The sequence below is a fragment of the Phaenicophaeus curvirostris genome, chromosome 1, assembly GCF_032191515.1.
Source record: "Phaenicophaeus curvirostris isolate KB17595 chromosome 1, BPBGC_Pcur_1.0, whole genome shotgun sequence".
Lineage (NCBI taxonomy): Eukaryota > Metazoa > Chordata > Aves > Cuculiformes > Cuculidae > Phaenicophaeus > Phaenicophaeus curvirostris.
This window is the reverse complement of record NC_091392.1, coordinates 50663187-50678140: the sequence shown is the minus strand read 5'-3', so window position 1 is coordinate 50678140 and position 14954 is coordinate 50663187. Positions and strand designations below refer to the sequence as shown.

General features: G+C 39.5%; 1 protein-coding gene across 10 annotated transcripts in view; it reads right to left on the bottom strand.

Moving 5' to 3' along the window:
- Positions 1-14954, bottom strand: part of NAV3 (neuron navigator 3) — a 563826-nt gene that overhangs the window by 192296 nt on the left and 356576 nt on the right. For all 10 annotated transcript variants that reach the window (XM_069858034.1, XM_069858023.1, XM_069858043.1 and 7 more), the window contains 2 exons: positions 7661-7778; positions 6919-6971 (listed from right to left, as the gene is read on the bottom strand). In XM_069858034.1, coding sequence (XP_069714135.1) covers positions 6919-6971; positions 7661-7778 — 171 coding nt within the window. The remainder of the gene's footprint in view (positions 1-6918; positions 6972-7660; positions 7779-14954) is intronic.

Below are 14954 nucleotides of genomic sequence, written 5' to 3'. Positions count from 1 at the left end.
GATGTGCAGGAGAAGGGGGATAATATCAGGCTTGCCTATGACAAGCTGCAGGAAGACACATAATGGTTAAAGGGATGGGGTGCTGGTGTGGGACCTCCAGCTGTTGCCCAGGGGCATGCTGGGGACACTGCAGCAGAGCTGAAGTCCTGTGGAGATGAGCAGGAGGCTCCTGAGGTAGCAGGTGCCAGGAAGGAAACCTCCACAAAATACCATAAAGGAAATAAAGGGTCTTCCACTAAGAAGGCAATGCAGCCAACAGCCCAGCTGAAGGGCCTCGATACAAATGCATGAAGCTTGGGCAACAAACAGGAGGAGCTAGAAGCTACCATCCTACTAGAATGCTATGATCTATTTGCCATCATTGAAACTTGGTGGGACAAATCCCATGACTGGAACGTGGCTATAGATGGCTACAGGCTGTTCAGAAGGGACAACCACTCTCCTCACCCCTCCTGAGTCATGAGACAACAAGATGAGGACCAGGTGGGTAAAGCCCCTCCCACTGTAGAGGAGGATCACATTTGTGAACACCTGAAGAACCAGAACACATGTAAGTCTATGGGACCTGATGAGATGTATACCTGAGCCCTGAGGGAAATGGCTGATGTGGTTGCCAAGCCACTCTCCATGTTATTTGAAAAGTCATGACAATCAGGAGAAGCCCCTGGTGACTGGAAGAAGGGTAACATTGTGCCCATTTTTAAAAAGGGTAGAAAAGACAACCCTGAGAACTACCGACCTGTCAGCCTCACCTCCGTGCCTAGGAAGCTCACGGAACAGTCCTTCCTAGATGGAAGGACCTAAAGCAGATGGATGATGGGGAGGTGATTAGTGGTAGCCAGCATGGCTTCACTAAGGGCAAGTCCTGTATGACCAACCTAGTGGCTGTCTATGATGGGGTAACCACAGCAGTGGACACGGGAAAACCTATGGATGAGATCTATCTGGACTTGTGTAAAGCCTTTGACATGGTCCCCCACAACATCCTTCTCTCTAAATTGAAGAGATATGGATTTAATGGGTGGACTGGTGGATAAGAAATTGGTTGGAAGGTCATATTCAGAGAGTAGTGTTAAAAGTGTTAATGTCCAGATGGAGGTCCATGACAAGTGGTGTCCTTCAGGGGTCTGTACTGGGACTGGTGCTGTTTAATATCTTCATCAATGTATATTTCTGTATATATTTCAATATGTCCTGCTTGGTGGAAGGCTCACCTGCAGCTCCTTCAAAGCACAGAAAGTATATCTTTAATCCATATTGCTAATGTCACCAAATATACCAGTAAAGCTAGAAAATCTTACACGGTTCAACACTGTGTAGATAAAAAGAGCTCACATGGATCCACCTGACAGTGAACATTTGAACTTGAACCGATGACACTTTCAGGGCTTCTGGGTCCTCAAAGATCTCCATATAACCCTACCCCAGACATTTTCATATGGAATTATAGGGGCCTTAGTAAAACCTACAATACTTAGCTTATATAAAATTATCCTGTTTTTCGCAAACAATTTTTAGACATGCAATGCTAATGACAATATTTTCATCCTTGAATATTGACATTCCTAGATATGAAGGGATGCTACTCAACAATACCTGCCCCCAGTACACCCCTGTTAGATGAAGTCTGAAGGCATATGTCTATACTGAAGGGGAATACTGTAGGGCAGGTACACTCTGTGACATACTTAGGAGTTCCAGTTTCCACCTACTCATTCTGTCTATGGGCTGACTCCCTGCTAAGAAGATACCTGTATGCCCCTCATCCCCTTGCAACCATGGCTCCGCCTGAGAAAAACCCAAACATATGAGCAGAGAGGGAAGCACAGGGGGCCTTTGTGGGACTACAGGGATACTATAAAGTACATCTGCACAACAAAATGCAAAGCAACGTCTACCCGTAGACATGTAGCAACTTTGTCCTACTTCAGCTTCAGGCTTCACACACTTCTTCAACTATGCTATAGAAAGTTCTCTCTGTCACAAAAATGTTCCCTGGTTAAGCAGAGATTCATTTACTCCTTGCATCTTCTTGTGAATCTACACAATCTTTATTCAGACTCAGAAAATATATCAAAAATGTTGGCATTCTTGTGGCTCTCTTCTGAAATGTTTTCAATTTACTAACATTAAAGGCATTTTCAATGAAATCAAATGTAGTGATCTTATTAGTGCTGCACATAGTCACATTGTTTCCCACTTTTAACAGACATGCTATTTACTTGCTCAAAATGGTGTCGGCTCTGCAAACTGCAGCTTTTTACTAAATCTTCATATCCATTTGGCAATGTGCTACAGCTCCAACACCTTTTCCAACTCCCTGATTTCCAGGATGTGGTAAGCAAGATCTGTATTTTTACTGAACTCAACTCACTCTGTTGGACTGTGGCATGTCTTTATCGTAAACTATAAAAATTACCTTTGAAGCAAACCTTTAGTTATATGAATTAGTAGAAAACTGCCAAAGATGAGACTTCCAAAACGAAAAATAATCTCAGTTAAATGTGTGTAACGGCATTAGGAGCCTTTTAATAAGAAGAGTGTATTCAGTCCTTTAATAAATATAAGAAAACCCCTGCCATCAACTACAATTAAAGATGCTTTTGCACATAGATGTGTACTGGTGTAGACAGTTCTCACAGGAAGTAGCAAAAGCTAATTCTAAGGAATAAAAAGTAGCTAATAAGACAACATCACTCTCTGAAGGAAAAATCAACTTGAAAACCAATATACTTAAAATTTTTGGCAACTTTGAATATATTATACCATTCACGAAACTGAAAGTACCATAAATTTCAGGAGGGAAGAACAGAAACACTAGTTTTATAAAATTCTCAAGGGTCAATACTGTAAATTTCACCACAGAAAGATTTTAAGTCCAACAGTTTTCAATTCTCTTGCATTTTCTCTGAAAACCCCAGGATGGAATAAATTTGATACTCTGTATGCTTACTACATGTTTGATATTATCTGTTTAGAAACAAAACATTGGAGATCTTCTAGTATTTTTAATATGTTCAGGAATTTAAGAAAAAACCCAAATAACTGAGTTTTCTCTTTGGACCATTAGAGAAACGCTTTATAATATATTTTCTACTCAGGACAGTATCCTGCTTTTTCTAATGATGGGGGAACTTACAGTAGGAATTAAAGAAACAAATAGCTTATAAAAGAAGTACAAAGGAATTAGCTTTTGGTTGTATCAAAAGGCAAATCCTTGAAAGACCATTAACTTCTGAAAGAAAGACAATTCTAGATTTCCTCAAGTGATGGACTTATGGAACAATTCATACAAGGAAGACATAGAAATGAGTGTGGATTTTTTTTCCGTTGAAGGGCTTGAAAGAGATGATGAGAAAAAGGCTGAAGTGTCATATTCCTCCTTAAATGCATATCTGTGAACTAAATACAGCAAGGCAAGGAGAAGACTCTATATGACACTGTAAACAATGTATATTATAATACACAGAGTTTTAAATGCTTATTATCTTTATTAAAATCACTCATAAGTAATGCCAAAATCTTTTTACCACAGTAGATCAACCCAGCAAACAAGCAAATCTTGCCAATTCTCTTGCAAGTTTCATTATGAGATTTGAATATGAAATAATCTGTTCCCCGGTACATTTCAAATTCTGTGTCTGACATCAAATGTGAGCTACAAGGTTCCTGGTAAAATTAACTATGCAGAAACTGGATGCTGCTGGGGTTCACAGGTTTTAATTTTTATGAATGTGGACCTGTGGAGCCAGTTCAGCTTGTCTGCAAATACTTTATGTATCACTGCCAAGATGAGCACAGAGTGGAAGACGTTGCCACAGACCTAACTAAAAGAAAATTAAAAAGGAAGCATTATGTGCATACTTAAAATAAACAGTAAAAGATGTTTACAAATTAAGGTGACAGCTCACTTGAATGCCTTAAAAATCAATTGAAAGTTGGAGCCATTGGCAAGAGGAGAATCAAATGATGAGTGGAACAGAATTTGGGAATACTGTTAGTGACTAATTAAGAATTGATATCAATATAATCCACAGAGACTATCGAGTGTTTCCAGCAGCAGACAATCCATGTCAGGGCTCTCTAGCTTCTTTTAAGATAACAAAACATCTAAGACATCACCTCCTGGAAAGGGTATCTAATGCTAGATGAATACAGAAAACACTTGTCCTTAGTTGCGAGTTATGAGAGCATAGATCAAGAAACCATATGTGAAAGAAAAGGGTGGTGGGACTCTTGATGTTTGTAAACAAAAAATCTTAAAGTGAAAGCAGTGAATGAATGACTAATGTGCATACTACAGGAATATCATGACTGTTGTTGGTTTGATGGCTGACGTTCTGACAAATACTGACAGGGCATATTGCGATGGCCTCTTCTCCCAAGTGACAGGGGACAGGACAAGAGGGAATGGCCTCAAGCTCCGCCAGGGGAGATTTAGGCTGGACATTAGGAAAAAAATTTTCACAGAAAGGGTCATTGGGCACCGGAACAGGCTGCCCAGGGAGGTGGTTGATTCACCTTCCCTGGAGGTGTTTAAGGCATGGGTGGAGGAGGTGCTAAGGGGCATGGCTTAGTGTTTGATAGGAATGGTTGGACTCAATGATCTGGTGGGTCTCTTCCAACCTGGTTATTTTATGATTCTATGATTCTATATTGGCATATGCCAAACATCTAAACTACCTTTGACCACTGTTACATTTTTTTCCTGCATATTACAAACACTCAAGAATCCACTGCTACAAGACAAGAATGGGCCTATCATTAACTGAGTGGGCAAACAAAATTGAGAACTGCCAAGGGAAATTACCTGAAAATGCAATAAAATAATGCCTTCAGCTAGGCCAGATAAATGCACGATCTAAAGGCGACAAATGGAGAGCAGACTCAATACCTGGGGTGTCTAGAGATGCTTTGAGAGGAAAGCTGACAAGTTTGAACTACTTCAGCAGTATAAAACTGGTAAGTCAAAAGGCAGGAAAATAATATGATTAGGCTATGGAGATAAAACAATACAGTAAAGAGATTGAATGAAAGAAGGACGAAAAAATATATTCTGTTTCTATCAAGTCAAAGTGGCTAAAAGTGATGTATTAGCACTGCGCAAACACTGACATGTGACTAGGTACAGGAGTGTTCAAAGGACCTGGTTTGAGACCCAGAGCAGCTGAGACACAGACTGGGTGAGCGGAGAGAAGTGCTTAAAGAAGGAGGAAGTTGGATGCAGGTTTTGCTGTGGCACAAGCAAGCATTGACCATGCTTCCTCCAAAACTGCAGCCAAGCTAGAGATAAATGCAGAATCCCTGTGCCACAAAGATGTGCCTGCCATCAGGGAACACACACAGATATTACAAACATTGCTAGAGTGAATAAGTTTCTCTGCAGCTCAGCTTTCTCTTGTGGAAATGAGGCTCGATAAACATCAGAATAGTGGGTCCCTAAGCAATCCTAGATGGTCACTAACCACTTACATAACCTTGGGAAATCATATCACTTTTCTATGCTTTTGCCTTTTCTTGTTTGTCTTGTCAGTTTGGAATGGCAGGTTTTAATGTGATTAAAGTAGAAAGTGATTATCTCTCAATCTGTGTGTGTAACATTACAGTTCCACGCTGGAGTTCCCAACGTTCTCAGCCAGGGCCACTAGGTGCTGCTGTAATATGAGTAATTAAAATAATAACTATTATTAAGGAAATAGCATATATTCTTACTATTGACTGTTTCAAAGAACATAAAAGTCAGAAGAAAATTATTTTAAAACTGCACATTTTTAAAAAAATAAGAACTCAAAGACACATTTACTCATTCCATTGGTACTCAAAATTTTTCCTTTTACCTTTTGTAGCTTTGCAGAAAAAAGCTACAGGTACCTTCCCCCTTTAAAAATGCACTGAATAAATGCAAGTTTTTTCTACTCCATCTCCATATTTCACAGAATCACAGAATCATAGAATAACCAGGTTGGAAGAGACCCACCGGATCATCGAGTCCAACCATTCCTATCAAACACTAAACCATGCCCCTTAGCACCTCGTCCACCCATGCTTTAAACACCTCCAGGGAAGGTGAATCAACCACCTCCCAGCTTCAGCAGTTTGCTATTATGCAAACTTATCCAAATCGTTACACTCCTAAATCCTTGCCAGCTACATAATTGCACATCTTATTCATATACAATTTGGATGTGAAAGGCAAAGTCCTCAGCATGCGAGAGCATGACTGGAATAAATGGCAATGTTACTGAGGCTCAGATTTTGTACCTGTCACTTCCACAGCCTTATAAGGAGGGTTTATCTTCTTAAATTTAGTTGACTAGCCATAAACATAGTAAAAGATTAATGAGACTCCATATGAATCACAGTCACAAAATGCTTCTTGCCTGAGAGTATTAAAATGTCTTTAAGCAGCTGCCAGCTATAGTTCAGAGAGCTATATGACTAAACTGCTATTTCTGAAAGTCTTGGAGTCAGTGCATGCAACTGGACTTTACAGTGGACAATCCAAAAGGCTATTTATATTCAAAAATAATTTGGCAAGTCTTATTCATCAAACCAGTTTTCCAGACACAAAGACTCCACTTAAAAATTTGTTCTTGGATTTACTGCCCTTAAAAATGAAGTTAAATGAAACTATCTGGATCATCATAAGAACAGGTCTGCTAAGGTAGATCTGGATTAATTAGAAGTGATGAAGTTTTGCTGCTGTATTACCTCAAGACCCAAAGTCAGCAAGCACAGAAATGAAGTGGCAAACATTAAGTACACATGGAAAAAAAGTACCAGGAACACTACATGAGAATTAGGACTTTATGGTAAATGCACGACAGAATATTCACAGTTTAAATAAATCATTATTAAAAAGCATTTTAGGACAATGCAAAGGTGTCAACATAGACTAAAAATATATTTTATTCTTACCATTTGAGACTGGCTCCGGGGACAGCCATTGATATCTTCAACCTTTTCATTTGCTAAACAAAACAGTAAGGAGAAAAGCAGAAGTAAACAATAAGATAAAACTTCCCTTTCCACCCCAGCCAAAAAAAAAAAAAAATCTAACAAACCAAAACCAAAAAGAAAAAAAAAGCAGAAGATCAGAAAAGACACAGCAATAAAGTGCACAAAGTTTTGTTGACACAGAGCTCCTTTCTCAGTAAAGCTCAGTTGTACAGTAACAACACTCTTGTTAGCAGCAGTTGCTTCCACATGCCAAATCATGCAAAGGGGGAAGTGCGAAGGAGGTCGCTGCTAATTCTTCAGCCCCTGCAAAATAACTGCTGACATGAAATCTTCCACAATTGTCTTTGCAGGGTCAGGATACAGTTTCAAGGCATCCCAGAAAGTATGAGCCACTCCAACTAACAAAATGCACACATGGGAGACATATGGTTTAATGGAGCATTCATTTCTGACAATTCAAAGTGTGTAAGATACAGTTCTGGCCATTTAAAGTATGGTTAAACATCCACTTCCAAACATGCTCACATAAACATATTTTTTAATTAAGACAAGGATGAAACACACAAATATCAGAGACATATGGACCCAGTCAAATTGCATTATTCAGCATTCATCTTATTGTTAAATACATTCAACTTGAATTATATATTCCCCCATGCAAGGAGTCAGCTCACAGTACTTCTCTCAGCCCTGGTCTTACCGATGATCTGAATGATTTCTGCTAGCAGAACTCCATCTGCAATGTCCTGTTGCAAATCCTTTATCAACCGCTTGTGGCCAGATTTTGCTAGGTAGTGGTTAGCCCAGTCAGTGTAAATCTGTGGAGGGAGGGGGGACGCAGGGGGCAAGAGAAAAGAAGACAATAAAAATTCTTAAAACAAATGTTGGCTTGCACACCAGAACTATTCTGGATCACATTCCCATTTAAGAAGTCAGCACCAAAGGAAACAATTTTTATGTCGTGTTTTTTGCTTTTTTTTTTTTAAAGGGCCATGCCCCTCCCCCCCCCCTTTCTGTTTTATTTTAACTCCAAATGATTCAGGCTGTTTTGTGAGGGTTCAAACTTGCTGTGACCAAGCAAAATTCCCCTTATGACTGTAAAGGAAACTCCTGTCATAAATCAATCACATCTACCGCAATTCTACCTCCCACTGTGATTCTACCTCTTCAAATCCCCCACTAACAAGTTTCAGTGCTCTGGGGCTACCTAAGAGAAAGTGATAGCAGAGCTGCGTGCTTGTGTTTTGGTAAGAGATCATTGTGTTGTCACTGGTGATCCCACACCAGGTGATGCCTTCAAAACACTTTCTGCAGTAACCACAATGTCCCACCATGCAGGTCATTTGTCTCCTCGGCTATGGTTCAGCATGCTGTAATGTGCATAGAGGAGACTGAGAGCACCAGATGTACAGTAGTCTCATCGCTGGAATTAAAGCATATATTCTGGAAATATGCTGTGTCCTTTCTCCGCCAAAAGAGGAGGGGGGGGGAGGGGGAGACTGACCAGCACCAAATACTTAGCAACAGACAGCACAAAAATGGCACTTATCAAGAAAAGGTTGAAAAGGACCAGCTGAACTACAACCTCCAAAATTAAGGGAGTGGGGGGGAGGAGAGGGGTTGAAAGCATTTCATAAAACATATACATGCACTAAGACAGCATTTGTTAACACCTAACAATCAGGCTCACTTGGCTGAGATGAAGCAGAAGGGACACCTTCACCTATGTACTGAAGGAAGAGTGCACCCCAAGAGGTGCTCACACCTCCTGGTGCTTCAAACATTCTGGGGTGTCCCAGCACACAGAGCAGCTCAGACTAGTGGAGCTTGGCATAGGGGCATCTCACAGCATGAAAGTATCAATGGCCCATGGCAGCCAGCACTAGTTTCCTTTTGTGGGGTGTCCGTGGCCTCTCTCCCCACCCCAGATGAAAGGACTTGTACAGACCCTCCTGCTACCGTGGGATGTTACCACTGAAAGAAGAAATATATGTATGACAGCATCACTGTAAAAGTAAATATAATAGCTATGATTCTTTCTCCACTGAGATTATTGTTTGAAAATGTTGCAACTGCATCTCTTCCATAAAAACAATATGAGCTCACTTTATAAACATCCTTTTATTTAACCTCACAGACCCTGGGGAGGAAGGGGTCAGAATCTAATTTTTCTAACACAGAAGTAGAGGCCAAAGTCATTAACTACTTGCTTAGTTCACCAAGAAAATCTGTGGCAGGGTCAGACTCAGGCGGGAAAATGGATGCAATTCCCATTCCAGAGTCATACCCAGAGAATCAACATCTGCTTTCCACCCAGCAAAAGTATCGCCACTCAGTTCCCATTCACATGCTAGTGACTCCTTCACTATCTGGGTACCTTTGGCACAATTTTCTCCCTCTCCATTAATAAAGATAGGGAATTGCAGTTTGTTTGGTCTACTCAATTTCTTCTCATATTCCTGAATGAGGATCATGAGCTGGTTTGCCACAGTTTTCTTGACAGCTTTAGGAATTTAGATAATTCCATGGTATTTAACTGTAGCAATGGATTCAGGTCTCCCATAGCCAAAGGATGCTGCTGTTGGATGTGGCACTAAATTTCCCTGCTGCCCTCAGAAGTCTGCTTCAATCACCTGTTTTCATTGAATGATATTGGGGGGTTTTTATTACAGGTATGTGACATGAAAAGGGCCATTAAAATGTTTTTAAAAGACAAGAGTCGCTAATGTAAAGTCTTTAAAGATTGTATGAACATGTTTTTAGAAAAACATGAAATCATGATGATAAAAGAAGCATACCACACCAATAGCATCATATATTCCCCACTACTAGTATTTCAACTTCAGCCACCCTTCTAAAGTAATGTCTCAGAAATATCCTCTGAGTTATTACTATAAGCAGAAATATTTTCTGTACTCCAATGAAACCGATCCACTGGAACATACAGAATTTAATACCCACTGATATTATTTTAGTTTAGTTTCACATTACAAATAAAAATACTTTACTAAGCATTTCCTTTTTCTTTTGCCACACCTACATATAATCTGGTGCACCAATCCTAATTTTGACTACAATTTGAACTATCCTTTCACTAACCAACGAAGGGAAATTTTATTCAAGCAGCTGTTTTGCAAGTATTTAGTATTCAAAGAATGGACTTCACCCACTCACCCACTCTGTTCATAATTTTCTGTTGTCATTAATTTAAAAGTGACAAACATAAAGAATGTAAACAGTGTTTTGTAAACAAAGGTTGATAATTGACATCATACCAGCAGCCAAAACAACTTTACTGATGGTCTGTATTTTGGCAGTTATATGATAGTGGAAAAAATATTAGGAGGAGGCAGTAGTAAAAGAGGAGGTTTTTTCACTTCAAAAGTATTCTTAAAAACATCAAAAGGTAAAAAGTTGTTGATGGAGACAATATAGCAAACCAACATCCAGCTGGAAGTGGAATGTCACATTTAATTTCCTTTCTTTCTGTAGGAACCACCACTTGCTTCTGTTTCTCAGAAGCATCCTACCCATAGGATGCCCATCTCATTCATATCATTATTCCAGGGACCCGACTGCTCAGGTGTCAGTTGTAAAAAAATGAGAAGCATGTAGACAGAGACGTGAAATTTTAAGGAAGTATACATGCTACTATATTCATTTTAGTTTACATTTTCTGATTCAAATATTATGGCAAATAGAAACCCCTCCCCTTTGCAGTTATTAATTATCATTTTAGCTATGAACCTCTTTCTTAAATTTTTTTTCTTAAGCTCCTTGTGCAACCATAAAGCTCCAGTGTGCATCATCATTGACAATACACAGCTCGACAAAGATAGAAGTAACGCATAACAGAATATAAACAATCAGTAACTTCATGCAACAACCTGCTTTTTACAGGTGCTCCCGTTTCATTGGGTGCTGAGTACATCTAAGGAGGAGCTGTGCAGGGTCCATCTCTTTCCAGAGTGAGCAATAGATCTTGCATTAATTGTGCAGTAATGTTACCCCCAAATCCTCTTAGATTTTCCTGTCTGAAGCTGTTTCAGACATGAGGGTTAGTTGTTGCAACACTTCCTCCCCACTCCTCTGCCTGCTCCAGTAACCCTGCCTTACAGCTACACACTGGGGCTGGCTGCTGCCTTACTCATTTCCTCTCCAAGCTTCCTCTCCTACCACCCTGCTTTACAGGCAAGTCTCACCGGGAACTAATTTGACTTCAACGCTAGGCTCCAACTGCTGACAACATACAGGAGAGCCACTGTTATCTGCGACGCAGAGAATCGGTCTCAGCAACGTCAGAACAGGACTGTGTCTTCTGCCGTCTAAGCCCCGTTCCAGTGCCTGGTGATTTAACAGTTTGCAATATGAAACAGGATTCAGTGGGGCAATCCAAGCGCGGGCACAGCCTGCTCATGTTAACAATGGTTTTGCCTAGCATTCCTCAACCACTCGTCATGCTAACCTTCAAGAGAGTAGAGGAAATAAACTCTGATACCCAAATATAGTTATGAAATTCACCTCGATACTTCACACGTAACCAAGGAGCACAGTGGAGCTGCTTGGCAGGATCCAAAATGAAACAATACATTTCGTAACACAGTAGTTTAATTAGTTTTAGTTTAAAGTGAAAAAGAGAAAGAATTTCACAGGTTACTTGCTTTCTCAGAAAATGCTTTAATCATAAACTGTGTAATTATACATCAGGCAGTGCTATAAAATGCATCCTCTTTAAAATTAATAGAGAAGTGTTACCACCCACAAAGACTGCCAAGTGGGAAATGTCAGATGGATTTCAGAAGTACAGTCAGCCTAATGCAGTAATAATGCATGACACTTTGTTAGCGTCTTCCACAAAATCAGCTCAACATGCTTTCCAGGCACAAATGAGAACATCCCTATTATTTATTACTTCTGTAGATGTGGGGAAACTGAGGAATAAAGACTTTCTCAGCAGATTTTTTTTTTAACATGGCTTGCTCAAGGGCAAACAGAGCTGGGAATACAACCCAGATACTCTGAGTTGCAATCATTTCTTCTATACGCTTCTGTATCAGGCAGTTTTATAAATAGTCTTGGTGGGAAAATGCATATTCCAAGAATCAGGATCCTTCTGCATATTTTTATTTGTTTGCTACAAAATATAGTTTCAGATCTGAAAATGGTCATCTGTTGCTATCGAGAAGACAGCTTTCCATACTTAGAGTATGCTGCTGTCACTACCTTATGTGCCAATGCTGCTGGTTAGGAAGAACAACAGTTGCTGTCAACAAAGTTATGCTACGACCTCGTGACAGATTTCCATGCCACTTAGGGGGATAGGTTATATTTAAAAAATATTTAAATATTTGTCCAGTCTATGAAGATATTTCTTTCCTAGATATGTGGGAATAAACAGATAACATCAAGTCGATTTAGATTTGATATGAGGAAGAAATTTTTTACTCTGAGGGTGGTGAGACACTGGAACAGGTTGCCCAGAGAAGTCAGAGATGCCGCATCCCTGAAAGTGTTGAAGACCAGGTTGGATGAGGCTTTGAGCAACCTGACCTAGTGGAAGGTGTCCTTACCCATGGCAGGGGAGCTGGAATTGGATGATCTTTACGGTCCCTTCCTTCCATCCTAAACCATTCTATGATTCTATGATTCTATTTTCCCTTTAAAATACTCTCTAGAAGACAACTATATTGTCATTCATTAGCACGAAAGAATTGAAATTCTCTTCCTCAGTGCTTACTCTCATGCTCTCTTCTGTGCATGATATCATCCTAATGCCCTTGAGGACTGGGAGGCTTTTAAAGGCCTCCATCTCCCAAAAGGAATCTGTAGGCAACAGCAAGCTTTTCACAGGTTTTTCTTTCCTTTTTATCTTGCAGCAAAAAAGAGTTGGAGAAATGGAAGGAAAAGTTATCTACTGCAAAAAAAAATCACTAGCAGTATATCTGGGTTGCAATGGTTCACAGCAATATACATTAGTACTTTTTAGTACAGCTGGATTCTGTCTTTTAGTCTGTATTTGGAATATATAAATACATTTCATAATCCTTTTTTTTCTTTTAAAAGATGTGGAAAATGCAGCTATTAAAAAACCCCAACACCAGAACTTTAAGACAGCCAAACTGGAAATACAGCACAGTTAATATAAGAATTATGTGGCTTTCTGGTGTAATGTATTTATTCTGCTTAAAATGTTGCCATTAAAGACAACTGATAGCACTTAGAACTTTTCACCCATAGACACTCATTCAAATCATGCTTGTAGAAGAAAAGATTGATGACTCGTTCCTGTTGTTCTCCATTATGCTAGAAAATGGGCCATAAAAGCTATATATCTGTTTCCTGGGCGGTTTTCCAGTGTGTGGCCTACCCTGGATGCTGAATACCCAGCAGAGCCTACATAACAGTCCCAGAGTCCCTGATGAAGAGGATTTGCCAGAGGGGAGGGCATGACCACAACTCTACAGTGAAGCTATTCTTGGCTGATAAATTGTGGGTAGCAAAACACGTGTTGGAGTGTCCCTAAAGCTGTTTGTATTTATAAAGAGAAGCTCGGCAATGAATTGACTAGCATTAAAATAGGGTGAGGAAATTAGATTGCAACAAGACACTTTTCTCCTTCACGCTGCCTCTACACTAAGGAAAACTTAACTGGAAGGCAGGACTTGACCTTTTAAATATTTTCTTATTAAAGGTTATTTCTTTGGGTTGCAAAAGAATAATTTATTAGTTTCAGTCCTCCGCTTAGCAAGGAAAAGGGATAACTTTGAAAACAATGGTTCACATTTAGACTGCCATAAGAGACAGACCAAGCATCCGATTTATGTCCAGATTTAACTGACTATAGAAAACATACAGCAACACTTTTTCTATAAAGCAAAGCTGGGGGCAGCACTTTTCATAACATTAAGCAAATTACATGAGAAGAAAAAACATTTACACAATTAAAAATATATGGCCAGAAAATGAAACTAGAATGACTCAATTTATAGGCAAGATGGAAGCCAATGCATTTCATTTAACAAAATGAAATTAGTATTAAATTACATTCCACAAACCCTGTTTCTGAGTCCCACCAAACAAACGAGAACAATTATGAGTTAAGGAATAGAAACTATTTAGAGGGATACGTACCAATTAACCAAAATTTCAGAATCCCTATAGTACGATTCTATTTTGTAAATAGCAGCATGTATCCATCAACACTACTCAGTAATTTTCAGATAAAAATATAATTAAACAATAATTCCACTAACCTAAGCTAAGAAAATGCATAGCAACAATACCCTTCAGCAATCACTGGCAGGCTTTAGATGACTTACTCGGCTTTAAGGGGGCTGTTTTATATTTCCAAGTTTCACTTACAGTTTGTGATCTAATCACACAAGTAACATTTGTAATGACTTACTATGTTCTCTTTCCTCCCATTTCTTACCAAATTCCAACTCTGAATTAATTTAATACATGCGTTCGAGGCCAATATTCATCAATGGCATCAGGATAAGACTTTTGATGTGTCTGTGCCCGATGAAAGGTAACAGTATACACCTCTGAATGTGTGTCTGCGTATGTATTTGTGTGTAAGGTTTGCTAAATGATTTTTATATTACACAATTAAACAAAATCCTGTTCTTTATAGAACGAAATAACTTGTTGATCCTTTGAAAAGAATCATACTCATTTGCTTTCCAGTTTAATCACACCGTTTTCTTTATTGGTTTACTCATTACTCTTCAGTCCTGTGCAATAGCAACAGAGTACCACAGGAAGGAGCCAGATACTCATCCTGCAGCTGCAGAGGACCCAAACAGCTGCTTCTCTTCAGACTTGGGCTGCTGTGAAGCGATGCTGTTTAAGGGAGCACCACCGTTATTAATACTGGACTTGAGCTTCCCGAAGTAACAGCAGACAGTACTAAGTGCCACTCAGAGCAATCCTCCAAAACAGCCAGCCTTCAGGTCTTCTGTTATAAATACTCATATACTCACCTGTACAAC